Source organism: Cherax quadricarinatus, chromosome 23, assembly GCF_038502225.1.
Source record: "Cherax quadricarinatus isolate ZL_2023a chromosome 23, ASM3850222v1, whole genome shotgun sequence".
Classification (NCBI taxonomy): domain Eukaryota; kingdom Metazoa; phylum Arthropoda; class Malacostraca; order Decapoda; family Parastacidae; genus Cherax; species Cherax quadricarinatus.
This window is the reverse complement of record NC_091314.1, coordinates 1631622-1655130: the sequence shown is the minus strand read 5'-3', so window position 1 is coordinate 1655130 and position 23509 is coordinate 1631622. Positions and strand designations below refer to the sequence as shown.

At 38.7% G+C, this 23509-nt stretch overlaps 1 protein-coding gene across 3 annotated transcripts in view; it reads left to right on the top strand.

Annotated features, from left to right (window-relative positions):
- LOC128685802 (ankyrin repeat domain-containing protein 29) overlaps positions 1 to 23509 on the top strand; it is a 194576-nt gene that overhangs the window by 164465 nt on the left and 6602 nt on the right. For all 3 annotated transcript variants that reach the window (XM_053772460.2, XM_053772458.2, XM_053772459.2), the window contains exons 3-7: positions 3416 to 3514; positions 10283 to 10381; positions 17006 to 17185; positions 18238 to 18354; positions 19271 to 19366. In XM_053772460.2, the coding sequence (XP_053628435.2) occupies positions 3416 to 3514; positions 10283 to 10381; positions 17006 to 17185; positions 18238 to 18354; positions 19271 to 19366 (591 nt within the window). The remainder of the gene's footprint in view (positions 1 to 3415; positions 3515 to 10282; positions 10382 to 17005; positions 17186 to 18237; positions 18355 to 19270; positions 19367 to 23509) is intronic.

The following is a 23509-nucleotide window of genomic DNA, read 5'->3' as shown; positions in this document are numbered from 1 at the left end:
AGATTTTAGATTTTGCCACCGAAGTGGCTAGTTTATTGTGCACCCCATATCCATCCTGTGGACGGTAGCGCGAGAGCATATGGATACACAAAAGGCCCAGGAACTAGGCCCCAAAGGGTTAACAGGAATACATATGGATTTATATCTACATATCTATAGTTCACTTATCTGTTACAAGCAAATTTAGGAAATTTGCTTAGTATATCTGGTATCTTATTTTCATTAATAAGATATCTTGACATGTCACATAGGTTATTATACTGTCTCTGCATTCTTCAATAAGTGGACAATTAAGCACATAGTGTTCAAGACAGTGACCATATGCCTGATCACATAATTTACATTTAGTTTGATCATCATCTGTGTGTCTCCCAAACTGCCAGAAGTACTTGTAACCAAGCCTAAGTCTGGCCACTACAACATCAGTCAGTGTTCACATTGCAAGTTGCTCCATAAACATACTTATCTACGTTCATAAACCATACCCCCGGCCGGGATTGAACCCGCGGTCATAGAGTCTCAAAACTCCAGCCCGTCGCGCTAGCCACGAGTGGCTAGCGCGACGGGAGTTTTGAGACTCTATGACCGCGGGTTCAATCCCGGCCGGGGGTATGGTTTATTTGCAATCGTGTCATTACGATTTCTTAAGTCATATCTACGTTCATGTTTTCATAGTGGGTTATAGATCTACTCAGGCTTCTAACTGCATTCCTATAGCAATCATTTTCATTATTTACTTCTCTCCTAATATTATTCCTAATGCTAGACACAGTTATACCAAAGTTATATTCTACATTCTCCTTCTGGGTACTCTTCTTGGCTAACATACCAACTTTATCATGAAGGAGTAATCCAATGTGTGATGGGATCCATAGCAATTGTACATTAATTCTTTTGTCCCTAATTTTTGAGTATCTATACCTGGCTTCTCCAATGAGCATGTTGTTGGAGTCATTATATGAGTCAAGAGCCTTCAATGATGACATAGAATCAGTAATGATGATAGAGTCAAGCTCAGTGTCATAGGTTAGCTTTAGCGCCATTAGGATTGCAAACAATTCAGTTTGCAGTGTAGACGCCCAGTTGTTAATTCTTATGCCTAACTCAACAAATTTATTATCGTTTTTAACAAGGGAGGCGGCAACAAGAGCAGATGCAGCCCTGCCAGAAGACTCCTGTTTAGATCCATCAGTGTATATAACTTGTGATAACTTATTACTACCAGCTAGGTGAGAAATTTCTTCTTGAGCAGTTGCTCTAACAAGAGATTTAAGGAAGGGATTACTAGCAATGAGCTTCTTGGGAGGGACTTGCAGGTATGTGATATTAAATGAACACATCTTCCACGGAGGGGTGAAATGCTCTTGTTGCCTACAATGATACAGTTCATGCAGGTTATAAAACGATGTAATTGCACGTTTTCACAATCCATTTAGATCTGTGTGTATTTACTTCTAGACACTTGGTAAGATTCATTGTGACAGTGTCTGGTTCGTTTCTCAACATTCTAATACCGAGTACAGTGTTAATCTCAATAATCCTATCACTGATACTAGAAATACCAAGCTCCTTCCTCATGTTAAGAACTTTTGTAGATCTGGGACAGCCAAGAATAATCCTGAGAGCTTCATTTTGCATTAACTCCAAGGGTCGCTTCATTTTGCATTAACTCCAAGGGTCGCTTCATTTTGCATTAACTCCAAGGGTCGGAGAGAGCATAATCAGTTAAGGACCTAACATAGGCTATGTACATCATTCTTACGATTCTCACATTAGCACCATAGTTGGGGTTGTAGCCAGCAACATTAGCACCATAGTTGGTGTTGTAGCAGCATCATTAGCACCATAGTTGGGGTTGTAGACAGCAACAGCTTTGAGAGCATTTAGCCTAGCTTTGCATTTCTTGTTTAGTTGTGGTATAGTGGATTTGTCAAAGGGTACATCTACACCAAGATATCTGTAAGTTTTAACGTAGCTAATGATTTCACCCTGCAAATAGATGGGTGGGGGATTCAAATTCAAATTCAGAGTTTATTCTCTATAAGGATTACAATGCTGAGTTTACAGAAATTTGGTTATTGTTTGGTTTACATGTAGTAAAATTGTAAATTGGATGCCGTTTGCTTGTTAATATCTTTGTTTTAGAGGAAGATATTATGAGGCCTAGTCGATTACAAATTGCTTGAACTTCATTAAGAATGGTATTCATCTTCTTATGCCCTGTTGTATGGATCATGATATCATCAGCATAGCTTATAGCTATATGTTTAGGTGAGGCAGGTAGAGCATTTAGGAGAGCATTAATCAGAATATTAAATAGCATGGGACTAAGAACTCCTCCCTGCGGTGTACCTAAAGACATTTCTTTAGAATCACTTCTGAAGCCTTGGTAAAGGACAGAGGATACTCTATTTGACAGGTATCCTATTATCCAGCAGAGTAAGCTACCACCAATATTCATTTTGGCTAGTTCATGTAGTATAACGGTTTTGTTCGCAATATCAAATGCAGATTTTAGATCAAGAAAAGTGGTAAAACTAGTAGAGGTGTGTGCAGTGAGAAAGGTGGAAATACAGTTCTGCACACTTTTACCTTTCATGAACCCATAGAGGTAGGGGGAAAGTTGGTGTCTGATTCTGTAGTACAGTCTGTTAAGTATCATTCTTTCAAAAGTTTTACAAAGACAACTAGTTAAGGAGATCGGCCTAAATGTATCAGGCTGTTGCACATGTTAGCCGCTAAAATTAAGTATTACAAGTACCTTAATGGAAATAGGGTCAATTTGGTTATCTTAGGTAACTTACACTTGTTATTATGTAAGACAGTTTTAAACCCAAAATTATATAAAATCGTACCTAAATAAACTTAAGAGACCCCTGAACTATCTGTACACTCGTGTTGATATGAAGCTACAAGTTCTGAAGACATTTCACTCAGTGGAGGTTATAAAGCTTATTTAATTTTACATAATTCGTGCATTCTCAAGGCAGGTTCTCTGACGCCGGTGAGGTGCTCTTGATCCAAGGAAGTGGTACTGCCCACTTCCTTGGATCGAACCTGATTGTTTCCTATTTCACTAGGTTCAGAATGACCCAGCTTGGTTTAACATTCTCATAATAATAATTGCTTAATTTGTAATGGCTCGGTTGGAAGCACACCCACCTCACGTACTGAGTGTTGCTGGTTCGATCTCCTGTATAGGTGGAAACTTTGGGCATGTTTTCTTACACCTGCTGTCCTTGTTCACCTAGTAGTAAATAGGTACCTGGGTATTATTCGACCTTTGTGTGGGTTGCATCCTGGGGGGTAGTAGTATACCTTAGAGCTGGGCTTTGAAATGAGCTGAGGTAGGATAATAACTCTTAGCCTATAAAATTAATTTGTCAAAAAAAAATGAGCCAACTTTTCATTGCAGGATGGGACGACACCTCTGATACTTGCTGCTGCCAATGGTCATGTTGACTTGGTGAAGGAGCTACTGGAGCAGGGCGCAGAATCTAATGCTACCAGACATGTAAGTTAGCTAGCTAGCTACCTTTGAACATAAGGACAGTAGAACACTTCAGTAGCCCTATTGGTTTATGCTAATCAAATCCAATTCACATTCTGCCACATTCACTGCCCAAAGTTCTCGCTTCATTGGCGCTACCTGCGAGTTTATTCCGCTCATCTGCACCTCTATTGCCAAATCAGCACTTCCACTATATCCTTTCTAAATATATATTTCTCCAATCTGAATCCATTGCTGCAAGTCCTGTAAGGGTTAGATATTTTCAGTATGGTATTTATACCCCATTATTCGTTCCTGCTTTCAGTTTGTACACTTTAATCATATCCCCCATAATTCTGTCTTTCCAGAGTGCAAATTCAGTTCCTCAGTCTATCTTGTAACCAGATGTAAACATGTTTACCTGGAGTTTACCTGGAGAGAGTTTCGGGGGTCAACGCCCCCGCGGCCCGGTCTGTGACCAGGCGGCCTGGTGGATCAGCGCCTGATCAACCAGGCTGTTGCTGCTGGCTGCACGCAAACCAACGTACGAGCCACAGCCCGGCTGATCAGGAACTGACTTTAGGTGCTTGTCCAGTGCCAGCTTGAAGACTGCCAGGGGTCTGTTGGTAATCCCCCTTATGTGTGCTGGGAGGCAGTTGAACAGTCTCGGGCCCCTGACACTTATTGTATGGTCTCTTAACGTGCTAGTGACACCCCTGCTTTTCATTGGGGGGATGGTGCATCGTCTGCCAAGTCTTTTGCTTTCGTAGTGAGTGATTTTCGTGTGCAAGTTCGGTACTAGTCCCTCTAGGATTTTCCAGGTGTATATAATCATGTATCTCTCCCTCCTGCGTTCCAGGGAATACAGGTTTAGAAACCTCAAGCGCTCCCAGTAATTGAGGTGTTTTATCTCCGTTATGCGCGCCGTGAAAGTTCTCTGTACATTTTCTAGGTCGGCAATTTCACCTGCCTTGAAAGGTGCTGTTAGAGTGCAGCAATATTCCAGCCTAGATAGAACAAGTGACCTGAAGAGTGTCATCATGGGCTTGGCCTCCCTAGTTTTGAAGGTTCTCATTATCCATCCTGTCATTTTTCTAGCAGATTGTAAATAGTTCTTTACCACTGTATCTTATTTTGCTATCATATCTCTGTAGCCCAGTCCCTGGACCTGTTATGTGCTTGTGTAATCTTTTGACTACCACCCACACAGTGGGTATGGTGAATAATAAAGATATTAAACTCAGTCTGTCCTCACAAGAAGGGTTCTTTGCACTGACACAGCCAGGTGAGTTTACCATTTGCAATATTCACTTCAACAGCTGCCACATGTTAGTTTACTCTTGCACTACACATTCTCCAACAGTTACTATATGTACATTTAAGGATTTCAAATATGTGGGTTTATCGTTTTGCAATACTCTTCCATAAGCAACATACATCACTAATATAGTTATGAGGCAGAAACATGAGCTGTGTAAAATAATTTGTACTCCTTCAGGCTGTTGTGTTTGGCTAGACTTGTAGTAACAGAAATTATACATGCAGATATTTGTTTTAACATTTACGTTACTATCCACATGATTCATATGGGGTGTTTTCTTCTATTTTCTAGCTTTATAATATACCCCATTTTCATACTGTAGGCAGCAAAGTTTTTTTTGATTGAAACCAAGATATAATAGTAAGGAGTTGTGGTAAATTTGATAGTCTCATATAGCACTTTATATTGGAAACCCTTCATTGCTGCTTATACTCCAACAGAACCTCAAATCCCTAAAACCATCTAGTCTCCACTCACCTGAAATAGCAAACTCACATGCCTGCTGGATGCTCAAGCCTCTGCCACTTAAAACCTCCTTTCACCCTCTTTCCAATCCTTCTAGGTACGACCACTACCCATCCTCCCTTCCACCCTAGATTTATAATAATAATAATAATAATAATAATAATAATAATTTTTATTATGGCATGATACATAGTTGTACAAGGTATTATAGTAGTTAGGTGTACATGTCGAAAGCCCCTTGTATGCAGAGCATTATGGGCAGGCTTAAAATTAACTTAAGACTATCTAAGCTAAAATAGATTTAATGGTAACAGTTACTGTAAACAATTTACAATATCAAGTACAATTGAGTTATTTTAAACAATGAATTTGAACATTTCTGTTTTGAAGCATTATAGTTTTACAATTTTGTAACATCACAGTTAGTAATATAATAAAATGATCAATTTGCTATATGTAGTCGTATAATTTATTAATCAGATCTAATCAGATTAAATCAGTGGTCTGTAGTGCAGTAACAGTTCATATGGTCATTAGATGAGTTACAGTGCATTAAAGAGAATGGATTATTCTATTAGGTAATGTTATGAAAACATAGTTTGACAAAGTTTCTCTAATTATACAACTGGGTTATATACATTTATGAGATATAAGTTATTAAATATTTGCATTAGGTTAGATATGAGAATTTATTGATCTGTGAGTATTTAATTATGAGGTCTTAAGGCTAGGGGAGCAACACAGTGAATAATGATATTTTGAGGCAGTAGAAAGTGATTTGTTAACTATGTAGGTAAAGTTAAATTAAATACTGTGTAATTAGTTTTGGGTGAGTAGGTGGTTTTTAAGAAGAGTCTTGAATTGATATACAATGTTTCTTTGGTAATCACTGGTAATAAATTCCAGATTTTTGGGCCTTTTATGTGCATTGAGTTTTTACATAGTGTGAGATGGACACGGGGAACATCAAAGAGTGATCTATGTCTTGTGTTATGGTCGTGTGTTCTGTTTAGGTTGGTAAGGAGAAGTTTGAGGGGAGGGTTTATATCCAAGTTTAATGTTCTGTGTATGTAGTAGGCACAATAATAAGTATGGATGTTTTGTATGGTGAATAAGTTTAGATTTTTGAATATAGGTGGAGTGTGCGGTTTGGATTGGGAATTTGTAATTCTGACTGCAGCCTTTTGCTGGGTAATTAATGGCCAATGGTCTGAGATGATTTATTGTTGTTGAGCCCCATGCACAGATTCCATAGGTGAGATAGGGGTAAATAAGTGAATGATACAGGGCAAGGAGAGCTGATTGTGGAACATAATACCTTATCTTCGATAGTATGCCTATGGTCTTGGAGACTTTCTTGAAAAGTTGTTGTACATGTGTCTGAAATTTGAGGCTGTTATCAAGGTGGATTCCTAAGAATTTTCCCTCTGTGAGTTTTGTGATAGGTGATCCGTTTATCATTATGTTAAGGGGAACATTTGTAGCTCTGTTCCCAAACTGAATGAAATAGGTTTTGTCATATTGAGAGTAAGCTTGTTAATCATCATCCAGGTAGATATTTTTTGTAATTCAATGTTTAGAGTATTGGCTAGTATGACTGGGCTTGGGTGAGAGCAGACGTATGTAGTGTCATCTGCAAATAGTATGGGTTTGAGTAGTTGAGATGCATTTGGTAGGTTTTTTATGTAAATGAGAAAGAGAAGTGGGCCATGGACACTTCCCTGTGGGACACCTTCTTGATTATCCTATTCTCTTCTACCCTCTCTAAATTCCCAAATCACCTCAACAACCTCTTCTTAACTCTGAAAAATGCCCTTCTTGACCCCATGCCATTTTCTAATTTCTGCATTCCCAGTTCCTTCCTGCTGCAAAGTTTTAAGCCCATACCTCATAGCCATATAAAAGAGTTAGTACCACAATACTCTGGGACATTCCTCTCTTTTGCCTCTATAAATAAAAACTTTTTTTCAACATATGCCTCTGCACTCCACCTATCTTTTTTCCTTCATCTTTTCTGTGGTTTGTTAAGTCTCATAGACTGATCTGATACATCTAGTCTCAAAAATATAAATAATGTACATTCACTTATGCTATACTCCCTCCTTCCAATCTGATATCAATTTTTTTTATTTCCTTTTTTTTTTTTTTTTTTTTCATCACCTTGCTCTTTTGTGGGTTCTCTTTCAACTTCTTTATTTTAAACACACTTCCAAACTTGCCCACTGACCTTTGCAACTTCTCTAAAGAATCTCTCAGAAAGACTGTTTTATTGACAAAGAGCAATTGTGACACCTTCCACTTTGTATCAGATTCATTACCTGTTAATACTGCTCCTCTCCCCAAACCCTATCAGTTCTTTTACAATCCCATCTGTACATACATTAAATAACCATGGTGACATCACACATCCATGCCTGAGGCCTGCTTTTACTGGTAAATGGTTCCCCTCACTCTCACATGCCATAACCTGAACTTCACTCTCAATCATATAAAGTCTTTACTAGTTTTAATAGCATACTGCCTGTTTCATACATTTGCAACATAAATTGTTATTAAACAGAATTAACACAATGGTGCTATACCTGTGTGGGTCATTGTTCTTGGAAGAAAACAAAAAAAAAATCCGTACCTTCCTTAGGCAACAAAATATGCCTTGACTCACTGTGGCTCTAATCTTTTGATACTATCAACTTGAGCATGCACAAAAAAAAAAAATTGTTAAATTTATCCAGTCAGTTTGGAAAGTGCAGAAAGATGTGATAATCATGGAAATGTAAAAAAAAAAAAATGCATTATTGTGCTACAGTCACTTAATTAAGGTTATACATTATTGCTGCTTAGTAAGCAGCTATAATTAAGTTTTTATAATTAAGTTTTTAGGCTTATGGATAAACAAAGAATAAGATTTCCTCCTAAGAAACATAAATAAGTGGCCTGGTGGCTAAAGCTCTCGCTTCACATGGCGAGGATCTGCGTTCGATTCCCAGCACAGGTAGAAACATTGAACATGTTTCTTTACACTGGTTATCTATGTTCACCCATCAGTAAAATGAGTACCTGGGTGTTAGTCGGCTGGTGTGGGTCGCATCCTGGGGCAAGGACCTAATTTGCCCGAAATGCTCTGCTTAACAAGGGGCTTTCTATATATTAGTAGTATATCATTGATGTCAGCTAGGCCTGTATACCATGTACATGTTTTTTTTTTTTTTTTTTTTTTTTTTTTTTTTTTTTTTTATTTTTTTTTTTTTTTTTTTTTTTTCCAACAAGTCGGCCGTCTCCCACCGAGGCAGGGTGACCCAAAAAAAGAAAGAAAATCCCCAAAAAGAAAATACTTTCATCATCATTCAACACTTTCACCACACTCGCACATTATCACTGTTTTTGCAGAGGTGCTCAGAATACAACAGTCTAGAAGCATACACATATAAAAATACACAACATATCCCTCCAAACTGCCAATATCCCAAACCCCTCCTTTAAAGTGCAGGCATTGTACTTCCCATTTCCAGGACTCAAGTCCGACTATATGAAAATAACCGGTTTCCCTGAATCCCTTCACTAAATATTACCCTGCTCACACTCCAACAGATCGTCAGGTCCCAAGTACCAATCGTCTCCATTCACTCCTATCTAACACGCTCACGCACGCTTGCTGGAAGTCCAAGCCCCTCGCCCACAAAACCTCCTTTACCCCCTCTCTCCAACCCTTTCGAGGACGACCCCTACCCCGCCTTCCTTCCCCTATAGATTTATATGCTTTCCATGTCATTCTACTTTTATCCATTCTCTCTAAATGACCAAACCACCTCAACAACCCCTCTTCTGCCCTCTGACTAGTACTTTTATTAACTCCACACCTTCTCCTAATTTCCAAACTCCGAATTTTCTGCATAATATTTACACCACACATTGCCCTTAAACAGGACATCTCCACTGCCTCCAAACGTCTCCTCGCTGCTGCATTTACCACCCAAGCTTCACACCCATATAAAAGTGTTGGCACTACTATACTTTCATACATTCCCTTCTTTGCCTCCATAGATAACATTTTTTGACTCCACATATACCTCAACGCACCACTCACCTTTTTTCCCTCATCAATTCTATGATTAACCTCATCCTTCATAAATCCATCCGCCGACACGTCAACTCCCAAGTATCTGAAAACATTCACTTCTTCCATACTCCTCCTCTCCAATTTGATATCCAATTTTTCTTTATCTAAATCATTTGACACCCTCATCACCTTACTCTTTTCTATGTTCACTTTCAGCTTTCTACCTTTACACACATTCCCAAACTCATTCACTAACCTTTGCAATTTTTCTTTAGAATCTCCCATAAGCACAGTATCATCAGCAAAAAGTAACTGTGTCAATTCCCATTTTGAATTTGATTCCCCAAAATTTAATCCCACCCCTCTCCCGAACACCCTAGCATTTACTTCCTTTACAACCCCATCTATAAATATATTAAACAACCATGGTGACATTACACATCCCTGTCTAAGACCTACTTTTACCGGGAAATAGTCTCCCTCTCTTCTACACACCCTAACCTGAGCTTCACTATCCTCATAAAAACTCTTTACAGCATTTAATAACTTACCACCTATTCCATATACATGTACTTGCAACATCTGCCACATTGTTCCTCTGTCCACTCTATCATATGACTTTTCTAAATCCATAAATGCAATAAAAACTTCCCTACCTTTATCTAAATACTGTTCACATATATGCTTCAATGTAAACACTTGATCTACACATCCCCTACCCACTCTGAAACCTCCTTGCTCATCCGCAATCCTACATTCTGTCTTACCTCTAATTCTTTCAATTATAACCCTACTGTATACTTTTCCTGGTATACTCAGTAAGTATACTAAGTACATGTACTTGTAGTAAATAAAGACATTATTATTATTATTATTAAAGTGTACAGTAAATACAAGGTGTTATGCACTCAACAAAATGGCTCTTCATTGTTGCGCATTCTTTTTACAGACTGGGACGGGAGCATTGTTCTTTGCTGCCCAAGGTGGCTTTCTTGATATTGTCACATTGTTGCTGGATCAAGGCTGCAAGATCAATCAAGCCTCCAAGGTAAAGCAATATAATACTGTATTGTACTGTATGATATCTTATCATTATATATTGTAGTTTTTGACTTGAAACAGCAAAAGCAGAAAAAATATACTTATTTTCAAACAATTGACAATTATATATTATTCTGTTCTCTGTTCTTCCTTTCCCAAATGAAACAGGAAGATAAAGAACAATGTATATATATATATATATATATATATATATATATATATATATATATATATATATATATATATATATATATATATATATATATATATATATATATTAAAAATGCAGTATTAGAATGTGGGGCAGAAGTTTGTGGTTATAGGAGGGTGGGGGCAGGAGGAAAGAGGAGTGATTGGTGGAATGATGAAGTAAAGGGTGTGATAAAAGAGAAAAAGGTAGCTTATGAGAGGTTTTTACAAAGCAGAAGTGTTATAAGAAGAGCAGAGTATATGGAGAGTAAAAGAAAGGTGAAGGGAGTGGTGAGAGAGTGCAAAAGGAGAGCAGATGATAGAGTGGGAGAGGCACTGTCAAGAAATTTTAATGAAAATAAGAAAAAATTTTGGAGTGAGTTAAACAAGTTAAGAAAGCCTAGGGAAAGTATGGATTTGTCAGTTAAAAACAGAGTAGGGGAGTTAGTAGATGGGGAGAGGGAGGTATTAGGTAGATGGCGAGAATATTTTGAGGAACTTTTAAATGTTGAGGAAGAAAGGGAGGCGGTAATTTCATGCACTGGCCAGGGAGGTATACCATCTTTTAGGTGTGAAGAAGAGCAGAATGTAAGTGTGGGGGGGGTACGTGAGGCATTACGTAGAATGAAAGGGGGTAAAGCAGCTGGAACTGATGGGATCATGACAGAAATGTTAAAAGCAGGGGGGGATATAGTGTTGGAGTGGTTGGTACTTTTGTTTAATAAATGTATTAAAGAGGGGAAGGTACCTAGGGATTGGCGGAGAGCATGTATAGTCCCTTTATATAAAGGGAAAGGGGACAAAAGAGATCGTAAAAATTTTTTTTTTATTATCACACTGGCCGATTCCCACCAAGGCAGGGTGGCCCGAAAAAGAAAAACTTTCACCATCATTCACTCCATCACTGTCTTGCCAGAAGGGTGCTTTACACTACAGTTTTTAAACTGCAACATTAACACCCCTCCTTCAGAGTGCAGGCACTGTACTTCCCATCTCCAGGACTCAAGTCCGGCCTGCCGGTTTCCCTGAACCCCTTCATAAATGTTACTTTGCTCACACTCCAACAGCACGTCAAGTATTAAAAACCATTCGTCTCCATTCACTCCTATCAAACACGCTCCTATCAAACCAACCTTTGCTGGCTTTAAATTCACCAATATGAGCACTAGTTCCAGGGATTTTTCCCTGTTCACCTGGGTGTTAGTCGACTGGTGTGGGTTGCATCCTGGGAGAGAAGATTAAGGACCCCAATGGAAATAAGTTAGACAGTCTTCGATGACACTGACATTTTTGGGTTATCCTGGGTGGCAAATCCTCTGGGGTTAATTGTTTCTTGGTATTCTCAATAAGCCACACCAACAACGGTGCTACAGCAGCAGCAGCAGCAGCTGACAGTGCTACAGCAGCAGCAGCAGCAGCAGCTGACAGTACTACAGCAGCAGCAGCAGCTGACAGTGCTACAGCAGCAGACGGTACTACAGCAGCAGCAGATGGTACTACAGCAGCAGCAGATGGTACTACAACAGCAGCAGCAGCAGCTGACGGTGGTACAACAGCAGCAGCAGCTGACAGTGCTACAGCAGCAGCAGACGATGCTACAGCAGCAGCAGATGGTACTACAGCAGCAGCAGCAGCTGACGGTGGTACAGCAGCAGCAGCAGCTGTACCACCAATAGTAGCGATCGTTGATTGGGGTTTATTATACAACCTGGCCAGCTCGGAGACACACACTCCACTTTCATACTTATCAATGATCTTTTTCTTCATCTCTATAGTAATTCTCACCCTTATTGCTGTAGGGTTGGCACTAGAAGCTTTCTTAGGGCCCATGGTCACTTATTTTGCAGATAAAATCACCAAAAACACTGTAATAATACGAAATGTTCCGATTGTATGCTTGGATGTTACCGCGGAGGCTGGCTGGTAAACAATGCCACCGGCGGAACATGTGAGGCTGGCTAAGGGCGCACATTAGACGCGTCTCGGACGAACAGCGTTGAGCGGGTTTTTTAGCGGTATGCGAGGCAAAATCTTGGCGATAAAATGTAGCGGTATGCGGATTTAACGTTATGCAAGGCCAACGGTATGCGGGGGTCCACTGTACCTCTAACTCTCCATTTAATAACTCTCCTCTCCTATTTTTAACTGACAAATCCATTTGTTCTCTAGGCTTCCTTAACTTGTTAATCTCACTCCAAAACTCTTTCTTATTTTCGACAAAAATTGTTGATAACATCTCACCCACTCTCTCATTTCCTCTCTTTTTACATTGCTTCACCACTCTCTCTTTTTCTCCATATACTCTTCCCTCCTTGCATCACTTCTACTTTGTAAAAACTTCTCATATGCTAACTTTTTCTCCCTTACTACTCTCTTTACATCATCATTCCACCAATCGCTCCTCTTCCCTCCCGCACCCACTTTCCTGTAACCACAAACTTCTGCTGAACACTCTAACACTACATTTTAAAACCTACTCCATACCTCTTCGACCCCATTGCCTATGCTCTTATTAGCCCATCTATCCTCCAATAGCTGTTTATATCTTTCCCTAACTGCCTCCTCTTTTAGTTTATAAACCTTCACCTCTCTCTTCCCTGATGCTTCTATTCTCCTTGTATCCCATCTACCTTTTACTCTCAGTGTAGCTACAACTAGAAAGTGATCTGATATATCTGTGGCCCCTCTATAAACATGTACATCCTGAAGTCTACTCAACAGTCTTTTATCTACCAATACATATTCCAACAAACTACTGTCATTTCGCCCTACATCATATCTTGTATACTTATTTAGCCTCTTTTTCTTAAAATATGTATTACCTATAACTAAACCCCTTTCTATACAAAGTTCAATCAAAGGGCTCCCATTATCATTTACACCTGGGTTATAATTGAAAGAATTAAAGGTAAGACAGAATGTAGGATTGCGGATGAGCAAGGAGGTTTCAGAGTGGGTAGGGGATGTGTAGATCAAGTGTTTACATTGAAGCATATATGTGAACAGTATTTAGATAAAGGTAGGGAAGTTTTTATTGCATTTATGGATTTAGAAAAGGCATATGATAGAGTGGATAGAGGAGCAATGTGGCAGATGTTGCAAGTATATGGAATAGGTGGTAAGTTACTAAATGCTGTAAAGAGTTTTTATGAGGATAGTGAGGCTCAGGTTAGGGTGTGTAGAAGAGAGGGAGAATACTTCCCGGTAAAAGTAGGTCTTAGACAGGGATGTGTAATGTCACCATGGTTGTTTAATATATTTATAGATGGGGTTGTAAAAGAAGTAAATGCTAGGGTGTTCGGGAGAGGGATGGGATTAAATTATGGGGAATCAAATTCAAAATGGGAATTGACACAGTTACTTTTTGCTGATGATACTGTGCTTATGGGAGATTCTAAAGAAAAATTGCAAAGGTTAGTGGATGAGTTTGAGAATGTGTGTAAAGGTAGAAAGTTGAAAGTGAACATAGAAAAGAGTAAGGTGATGAGGGTATCAAATGATTTAGATAAAGAAAAATTGGATATCAAATTGGGGAGAAGTATGGAAGAAGTGAATGTTTTCAGATACTTGGGAGTTGACGTGTCGGCGGATGGATTTATGAAGGATGAGGTTAATCATAGAATTGATGAGGGAAAAAAGATGAGTGGTGCGTTGAGGTATATATGGAGTCAAAAAAACGTTATCTATGGAGGCAAAGAAATTCAAATTCAAAGTTTATTCTCTATAAGGATTACAATGCTGAGTTTACAGAATTTGGTTATTGTGTGGTTTACATGTAGTAAAATAATGATTACAGAGTGTACCACTAGAACACCTAGCATGGCTAGGCATTTTGGGCAGACTTAGTTTAAATCTTAATTTTAAAATATTACAAATTATGAGGTAAGTTGGTATTATGGCTAAGTGACTAAATACTAGTTTGTGAATTTAGCAATGTGAATGCTTTTGTTTTGGCACAGTACATCGTTTCAGTATTGGAGTATCACAGGATTCATTATTTTAAGATTGAGATTAATATTTCTGTTTATGGTCAAATGGGTGAGTGAGTGTAAGTGTGAACCACCAGGTGGTATTCGTGTAGTTAGTTGACGGGGTGTATCAGGGAGATAAGATGTTTTCTAATGGTAGTTTTGAAGGTGATGAATTTGTCTGCAGTTCTAGAGTTCTCAGGTAGGGTGTTCCAGATTTTAGGGCCTTTGACATACATTGAATTTTTGTAAAGGTTTAGTCGGACACGGGGAATGTCGTAGAGATGTTTGTGTCTGGTGTTATGCCTGTGGGTTCTGTCACAACTATCAAGAAAGCATTTTAGGTCAAGGTTGATATTGGAGTTTAAGGTCCTGTAGATGTAGATTGCACAGTAGTAAGTGTGGATGTACTGAACAGGGAGTAAGTTTAGATCTAAGAAGAGTGGGGGGGTGTGTTGCCAGGGATGGGATTTAGTGATTATTCTTACTGCAGCTTTTTGTTGGGTTATTATTGGCTTTAGGTGTGTTGCTGCAGTTGATCCCCAAGCACAAATAGCATAGGTGAGGTATGGATAAATAAGTGAGTGGTATGGTGTGAGAAGGGCATTTTGCGGCACGTAGTATCGTATCTTGGAGAGGATCCCAACCGTTTTGGATACTTTTTTGGTTATGTGTTGGATATGGGTGCTGAAATTCAGGTTGTTGTCAAGGTATAGGCCTAGGAATTTGCCCTCATTATGTCTGGTAATTAGAGTGTTGTCGATCTTAATGTTAATGTATGAAAGTATAGTAGTACCAACACTCTTATATGGATGTGAAGTTTGAGTGGTAAATGCAGCAGCGAGGAGACGGTTGGAGGCAGTGGAGATGTCCTGTCTAAGGGCAATGTGTGGTGTAAATATTATGCAGAAAATTCGGAGTGTGGAAATTAGGAAAAGGCGTGGAGTTAATAAAAGCATTAGTCAGAGGGCAGAAGAGGGGTTGTTGAGGTAGTTTGGTCATTTAGAGAGAATGGATCAAAGTAGAATGATATGGAAAGCATATAAATCTATAGGGGAAGGAAGGCGAGGTAGGGGTCGTCCTCGAAAGGGTTGGAGAGAGGGGGTAAAGGAGGTTTTGTGGGCGAGGGGCTTGGACTTCCAGCAAGCGTGCGTGAGCGTGTTAGATAGGAGTGAATGGAGACGAATGGAACTTGGGACCTGACGATCTGTTGGAGTGTGAGCAGGGTAATATTTAGTGAAGGGATTCAGGGAAACCGGTTATTTTCATAGTCAGACTTGAGTCCTGGAAATGGGAAGTACAATGCCTGCACTTTAAAGGAGGGGTTTGGGATATTGGCAGTTTGGAGGGATATGTTGTGTATCTTTATACATATATGCTTCTAAACTGTTGTATTCTGAGCATCTCTGCAAAAACAGTGATAAAGTGTGAGTGTGGTGAAAGTGTTGAATGATGATGAAAGTATTTTCTTTTTGGGGATTTTCTTTTTTTTTTTTTTTTGGGTCACCCTGCCTCGGTGGGAGACGGCCGACTTGTTGAAAAAAAAAAAAAATATATATATATATATATATCCTCTCATCTGTTTAGATATGATTATGGTACAGCAAATTATGGTACAGTGGAGACAAAGAACTTTATCCATGAAAGCAGAGAGGAATGTATGAGAGTATAGTTATACCAACACTCATGTATGGGTGTGAGGCATGGGTTGTGAATGTTGCAACAAGGAGAAGGCTGGAGGCAGTGGAGATGTCATGTCTGAGGGCAATGTGTGGTGTGACTATAATGCAAAGAATCCGTAGTTTGGAGATTAGGAGGAGGTGTGGGATTATGAAAACTATTATCCAGAGGGCTGAGGAGGGGTTATTGAGATGGTTTGGATGTGTAGAGGGGATGGAATGAAATAGAATGACTTAGAGAGTATACAAATCTGTAGTGGAGGGAAGGCGGGGTAGGGGTTGGCTTAGGAAAGGTTGGAGGGAGGGGGTAAAGAAGGTTTTATATGCAAAGGGCTTGGACTTCAAGCAAGCGTGCGCAAGTGTGTTAGACAGGAGCAAATGGAGACACATGATTTTTAGGACTTGATGTGCTGTTGGAGTATAAGCAAGGTAACATTTATGAAGGGATTCAGGGAAGCTGGCAGGCCGGACCTGAGTCCTGGAGATGGGAAGTACAGTGTGTGCACTCTGAAGGAAGGGTGTTAATGTTACAGTTTTATAACTGTAGTGTAGGCATACCTCTGGCAAGACAGTGATGATGAAAATTTTTCTTTTTCGGGCCACCCTGCCTTGGTGGGAAATGGCCGATGTGTTAATAAAAAAAAAACAGCAAATAAATGTTGTTTGGTGTCATGTGATGCTTATGGCTAGACCACTGAAGAAAAAACCCTTTGTATTATGAGTAATTTTACTTGACTTTATAATCTTTTTTAGAGAGAGTTTCCCTTAATGAAATATGTGTGTCTTCTTGTTCAGGATGGAGGTACAGCACTTATTGTGGCAGCACAATGTGGCCACATGGATGTAGTAATAGAGCTCCTGCGACGAGGAGCTGATCCTCATAGTGCTATGAAGGACAGGGCCACAGCAGTCTTTGTTGCTTCGCAAAATGGCCATACTAGTGTTGTGAGAACATTGCTGAATGCAGGTGCTAAGGTTAGTTATCAGATTATTTAAACAGATTTCAAAGTACTGTAAGTAGATGAAATTTACATGGTTTCCAAGTTAATTCAAGTAGAAATTTATATGGTTTCCAAATTGATTCAAGAAGAAATTTATAAGATTTCCAAGTTAATTCAAGTAGAAGAACTTTATATGGTTTCCAAGTTGATTCAAGTAGAAGAACTTTATATGGTTTCCAAGTTAATTCTAAATTATTGTTATACTTCTTAGCCTTCATGTACATTGATACTTAGATCAGAATTAGGAGCATAGCTAGATCAGTGACCTTTAAGCAACCAGTATTATCTTGAAAAATACTGTGAAAGTAATAAGGTGTATTCATTACTATTTTTTATTTGTGAAAACAGTACAAGTCTGGGTGTGGGTCATTATCAGCATTATTGAAAGAGCAAGTTTTTTTTTTTTACAAAGTTTGCAGGCTCAGCATTCCACATTACTCCAGTACGGTATTCGGAATGGGCTGTCTGGCTGGAAAGGGGGGCAGGGCTAGGAGACTTGTTTGGATGCATCATTATTATTATTACTTTTTTTATTTGGGAGCTCGGAGAATTTGGGGTGGTTTCAGCCCCTGAGATACCCCTTGGCACTGACCCTGATTAAGCAAGACTTTTAGTAAAAGTTGCATTAATTATTAGCATAAGTAGACTGTTGAATAACATGCAATCAAGCAACACATTTTCTACATAATACAAAAAATTCTGCAACATAATTTTGAATAGCACACTTTAAAGTTAGGACAAAAAATAGGCAAAAAAGGAAAAGACAGTACATGAATGCTAGTAATTATAATATAAAATATATCTAGTTTAAGCTAATAATGTATGCTCTCTCACTCCCTACCCAACATTCAAGGCTTGAGAATGTGGAAATATATATCCTCTAAGAATGGGGGTTCTCTACTGTAGAATAATAGTAATACTGTATATAACTTTGAATTTTAAAATATAAAAAAATGTGTATTGAGTGCAACTGTGCTTGTAGGTATACCAGGTGTAAAAAGTTTCATGATTGTCTTTCTGTGGCAGGCTAATGTAAGACGCGTGGATGGTGCCAGTCCACTGTGGATTGCCTCACAGATGGGTCACCAAGGGGTCGTACGCCTTCTGTTGAACCATGGTGTCAATCCCGATGTCACCAGACATGTGAGAAAATATGACCATAATGGTTTATTTATCAGATACTTATATTTGTGGTTACAAGGGCAGAGCTATTCTCTGGGACACTTATTTGCTTAATTAAGCCATTTTTTGTAGGGTTATATGTTTTTCATATGTTTTCATGTAGTTTTTATTCCTTCAGGCAAGTCTTTTATATGATGCTGACATTTCATATGTGGACTCTTTTTTTTTTTTCTTTTGCACACTATTTTCAAATAAAAAATCTCTCATTCAGTGTGATATATCCCCTTTCATTCACCTATTTTTCATATTTTTCAAATTAATCTTTTGTAGGGAGATCTGTTGAAATCTTTCTTCAAATCTGAATACTGTTTTGTAAATGCAGTTGCCCATCCATTTCTTGAATAATTTTTGTGAGTGTCATGTAGTAATTTAATACTGTACTTTAAACTGATAAACGAATAGAGACCATCACCTAAATAATTTTTTTTTCAACAAACCGGCCATATCCCACCAAGGCAGGATGGCCCAAAAAGAAAAACGAAAGTTTCTCTTTTTAAATTTAGTAATTTATACAAGAGAAGGGGCTACTAGCCCCTTGCTCCCGGCATTTTAGTCGCCTCTTACAACACACATGGCTTACGGAGGAAGAATTCTGTTCTACTTCCCAGTGGAGAACTGTGCAATTGTAATTATTATTTTGTAAATACTAGCTTATAGATTTCCCTATAAGTTTGTAAGAACTAATACCTGTATACTGTTAATGTGGGGGTGGGGTGACCCCCCAAAAAATGAGAGGAAACACATTCACCATCATTCATTCAATCACTATCTTGCCAGAAGCATGCTGGCTTTCCTACAGCATGTCAGGTTTAGCATGTTTTCATAAATGAAGATAAAAATTATTTTGGAGTGTTTTAATTTATGGTGTGTATTGCAGGATGGGGCAACACCACTGTTCAAAGCTGCCCACAAGGGTCATGTGGAGGTGGTTCATGAGCTGCTGCCCTTCAAGCCATGTCTGGGACTCCTTAAGGTATTTAGTATTGTGCTCAGTCTATTGTAAAATACCCTGGTAAATAAAAGGTCTTAAATGTCTTAAAACCTGCATACACGACTATTTACATGCATTCATCTTTGAGCATGAATAACCTTGTGCATCTTCTTGTTTGATTTATATAACTTTTCATTAATTTTATCATTGCTAAAGCCTGTATAATGAAATTATTCTTATTAAATTTTTTCAACATGCCAGCCATCTCCCACTGAGGCAGGGTAGCCCAAAAAAGAAAGAAACACTTTCACCACCATTCAACATATTCACACATAATCAGTGTTTTTGCAGAGGTGCACAGATATGACAGTTCAGATGTCACTCCAAACAGCAAATATCACAAACCCCTCCATTGCACTTTCCACCTCCAGGATTCAAGTCCGGCTAACTGCTTTCCCTGAATCCCTTAACAAAATATTACCCTGTTCATACTCCAACAGCTTGTCAAATCCCAAAAACCATTCGTCTCCATTCACTCCTATCTAAGACACTCACACATGTCTGCTGCATGTCCAGGCCCCTTGCACGTAAAACCTCTTTTACCCCCTCCCTCCATCCTCTCCTAAATAAGTAAGTTTATTCAGGTATACACAAATACAGTTACATAGAATTATCATACATAGCAGCATATGTGTAGAGAACCTAGGATAACCCAAGACAGAGTGACTTATTTCCATTGGGGTCCTTTTACCTTATTATTATAATATAAAGGTTATAATATAATATTCTATAATGAAGATAACATCTTATTATCATACTAAAAAGACTATCTACTACACGAGGGTCATTAAGACTATCTACAATACAAGGGTCATTACTAGGAATAAGGTAAAATTTACACGTATATTAGCTAAAAAAATAGAAAATCATTCCCCTCCCTTTCTGTAGCTACATTCATCAGACACTCTTCTTGAACTGGTTCATGCTATGACTGGCTTTGACATGTGCGGACAGTCTGTTCCATTCCTTTATTGCTGTACAATAAAAGGTGTTTGAAGCCTGGCCAATGACTGTGGGTACTACAAAGTTGTGCTCTCTCCCCCTAGTACTGTGATTGCTTTGGTTCCCAACCTTGACAAAATTGACAGTAAGATATTCTGGACATTGTTTGTGAGCAATTTTATAAACATGATTTAGCTTCAGCATATGACCCCTACCCCTCCTCCCCTCCACTACAGATTTATGCACCCTCCAAGTCATCCTATTTTGCTCCTCTCTAAATGAGCAGACCACCTCAACAGCCCCTCCTCAGCCCTCTGAATAATACTTTTAATAATTCCACACCTCCTAATTTCCATACTATGAATTTTCTGCATAATATTTACACCACACTTTTCCGTTGGACACGACATTCCACTGCCTCCAGCCTCCTCCTTGCTGCAACATTTACAACCCATTCTTCACACCCATATAAGAGTGTTGGTAGCACTAGACTCTCTTACATTGCCTTCTTTGCCTCTGTGGATAATGTTCTTTGTCTCCACAAATACCTCAGTGCACCACCCACCTGTTTTCCCTCACCAGTTCTATGGTTTACTTCATCTTTCATAAACCCATCCATTGAAAAGTCCACCCCCAAATATCTGAACACATGGAGAAGTGCTAAATCCATGAGGGTTGTATAATCTTTAGGGAATGGGAGAAAATTAGGTTTGATTCGAGGAAAGGGAGGGTAACTCCAATTCCTTGGATCAGACACCCTTTGCATATATGAAGATTTGAAATCCTGCAACATTATAGAAGATAGGTATGGTATGTATAGTAAATTTTGTGAAATTATACATCTAGTATGTATAATTTCCAGTATGTATAATTTACCAGAACTCAAGTTACAAGTAAACTTGGTACAACTGTAACTGGAAACAGATAGCTCTATTTAACTGCTGTAGAATATTTTATAATACATGCTGTACCACAGACTTTTTTTTTTACAAGAACATAGACTTTAATGCTGTTCATGGGATTATTTTTATATTTTCAAAAGTTTACTTAGCTTAACTTGTGGTTACAGTCATTTTGATAGTGCTGGATATACAAAATTATAATTAGACATTTGCTAGAGTAATAATAGTACAGTATAGCTTGAAGTAAATTGGGCAGGTACAGTACATACTCTCTATATTCATCCATTGTGTTCATGACATTTACAGTAAGGCCTCACTTATACGGCAGGTTAGGTTCCAGGCTACCTCCGTAAAGCGGAAATCGCTGTGAAGTGTAAAGTTAGCAATAGAACTAGTTTTTTTTTTTTTCAACAAGTCGGCCGTCTCCCACCGAGGCAGGGTGACCCAAAAAGAAAGAAAATCCCCAAAAAGAAAATACTTTCATCATCATTCAACACTTTCACCTCACTCACACATAATCACTGTTTTTGCAGAGATGCCCAGAATACAACAGTTTAGAAGTATATACGTATAAAAATACATAATATATCCTTCGAAACTGCCAATATCCCAAACCCCTCCTTTAGAGTGCAGGCATTGTACTTCCCATTTCCAGGAACTAGGTACGTATTAAAAAACAAACAAAATAAAATACATACACCTATAGTACACTCATTACTTAAAGTATTTGTAGTCTTAATGTAACATGAGAGGTGAGTAGTATTTATTTGTAGGAAGTTGGGTGTGGGAGGTATGGTAGCCAGCCAGGCCAGGCCACCCCACCCACTCATAATAAACTACGACATTTAAAGCATCCCAGAGCGATAAAATGCATATACAGTTCACTTATTACTTACCTTAAAATATTTCTAGTCTTAATGTAGGGTGTGAGGTGCGTAAATGGGATAAAACGATTGAACGAGAGAGAGAGAGAGAGAGAGAGAGAGAGAGAGAGAGAGAGAGAGAGAGAGAGAGAGAATGAGAGAGAGAGAATGAGAGAGAGAGAATGAGAGAGAGAGAGAATGAGAGAGAGAGAGAGACTGAGAGAGAGAGAATGAGAGAGAGAGAGAGAAAGAGAGAGAGAGAGAAAGAGAGAGAGAGAGAAAGAGAGAGAGAGAGAGAATGAGAGAGAGAGAGAATGAGAGAGAGAGAGAGAATGAGAGAGAGAGAGAGAATGAGAGAGAGAGAGAATGAGAGAGAGAGAGAGTGAGAGAGAGAGAGAGAGAGAGAGAGAATGAGAGAGAGAGAGAGAGAATGAGAGAGAGAGAGAGAGAATGAGAGAGAGAGAGAATGAGAGAGAGAGAGAGAGAATGAGAATATGAATGAATGAATGAGTAAATGAGAGAGGACACGTATGAGGAGTATATAAACAAACAGACGAATACATCTGGTTTTGGTTCAAGGTAAGTAAGTTTATTCAGGTATACACAAATACAGTTACATAGATTATTATACATAGCAGCATATGTGTAGAGAACCTAGGATAACTCAAAAAAAAGTCAGACAAAGTGACTTATTTACACTAGGGTGTAAGTCACTTTGTCTAACTTTTTTGGGTTATCCTGGGTTGTGTATACACATGCTGCTATGTACATTAATCACTGTAACTTTATTTGCGTATACCTGAATAAACTTACAGTGAACCAAAACCAGACATGTTCGTTTGTTTGTTTATATACTCCGCATCTCTGGCCTCTCTCGTTTACTCATTCTCTCTCTCTATCTCCCGTTTATTCATTTTATCTCGTTTACTCACCTCTCACCCTACATTAAGACTACAAATATTTTAAGATAAGTAATGAGTGAACTGTATGTGCATTTTATCACTCTTAGATGCTTTAAATGTCGTAGCTTATTATGAGTGGGTGGGGTGGCCTGGCCTGGCTGGCTACCATACCTCCCACACCTGACTTCCTATGTTCATGACTTCCACGTTTGTATTATTCCATAATACAAACACTTTACATTATGTACAAGTTGTCTCCATGTTGGTACAGTAGAATAAATTAAGAGCAACACTCCCACTCTCATATAACACCATTTTTAGATGAAATGACGCTCTGAGTGAAGGCATACGACAAGAGTAATTTTCTACGGTTACCCCCAGTAATATTATTGTGTACACATTTTCTTTGGTGTTGAACTAGAATAAGAGTAATTATTGTTGCATATTATTATCATCATTATTAATATGGCATCAAGACTAATAAGACATTCTTCGTGATTTTAATGTGTACCTGCA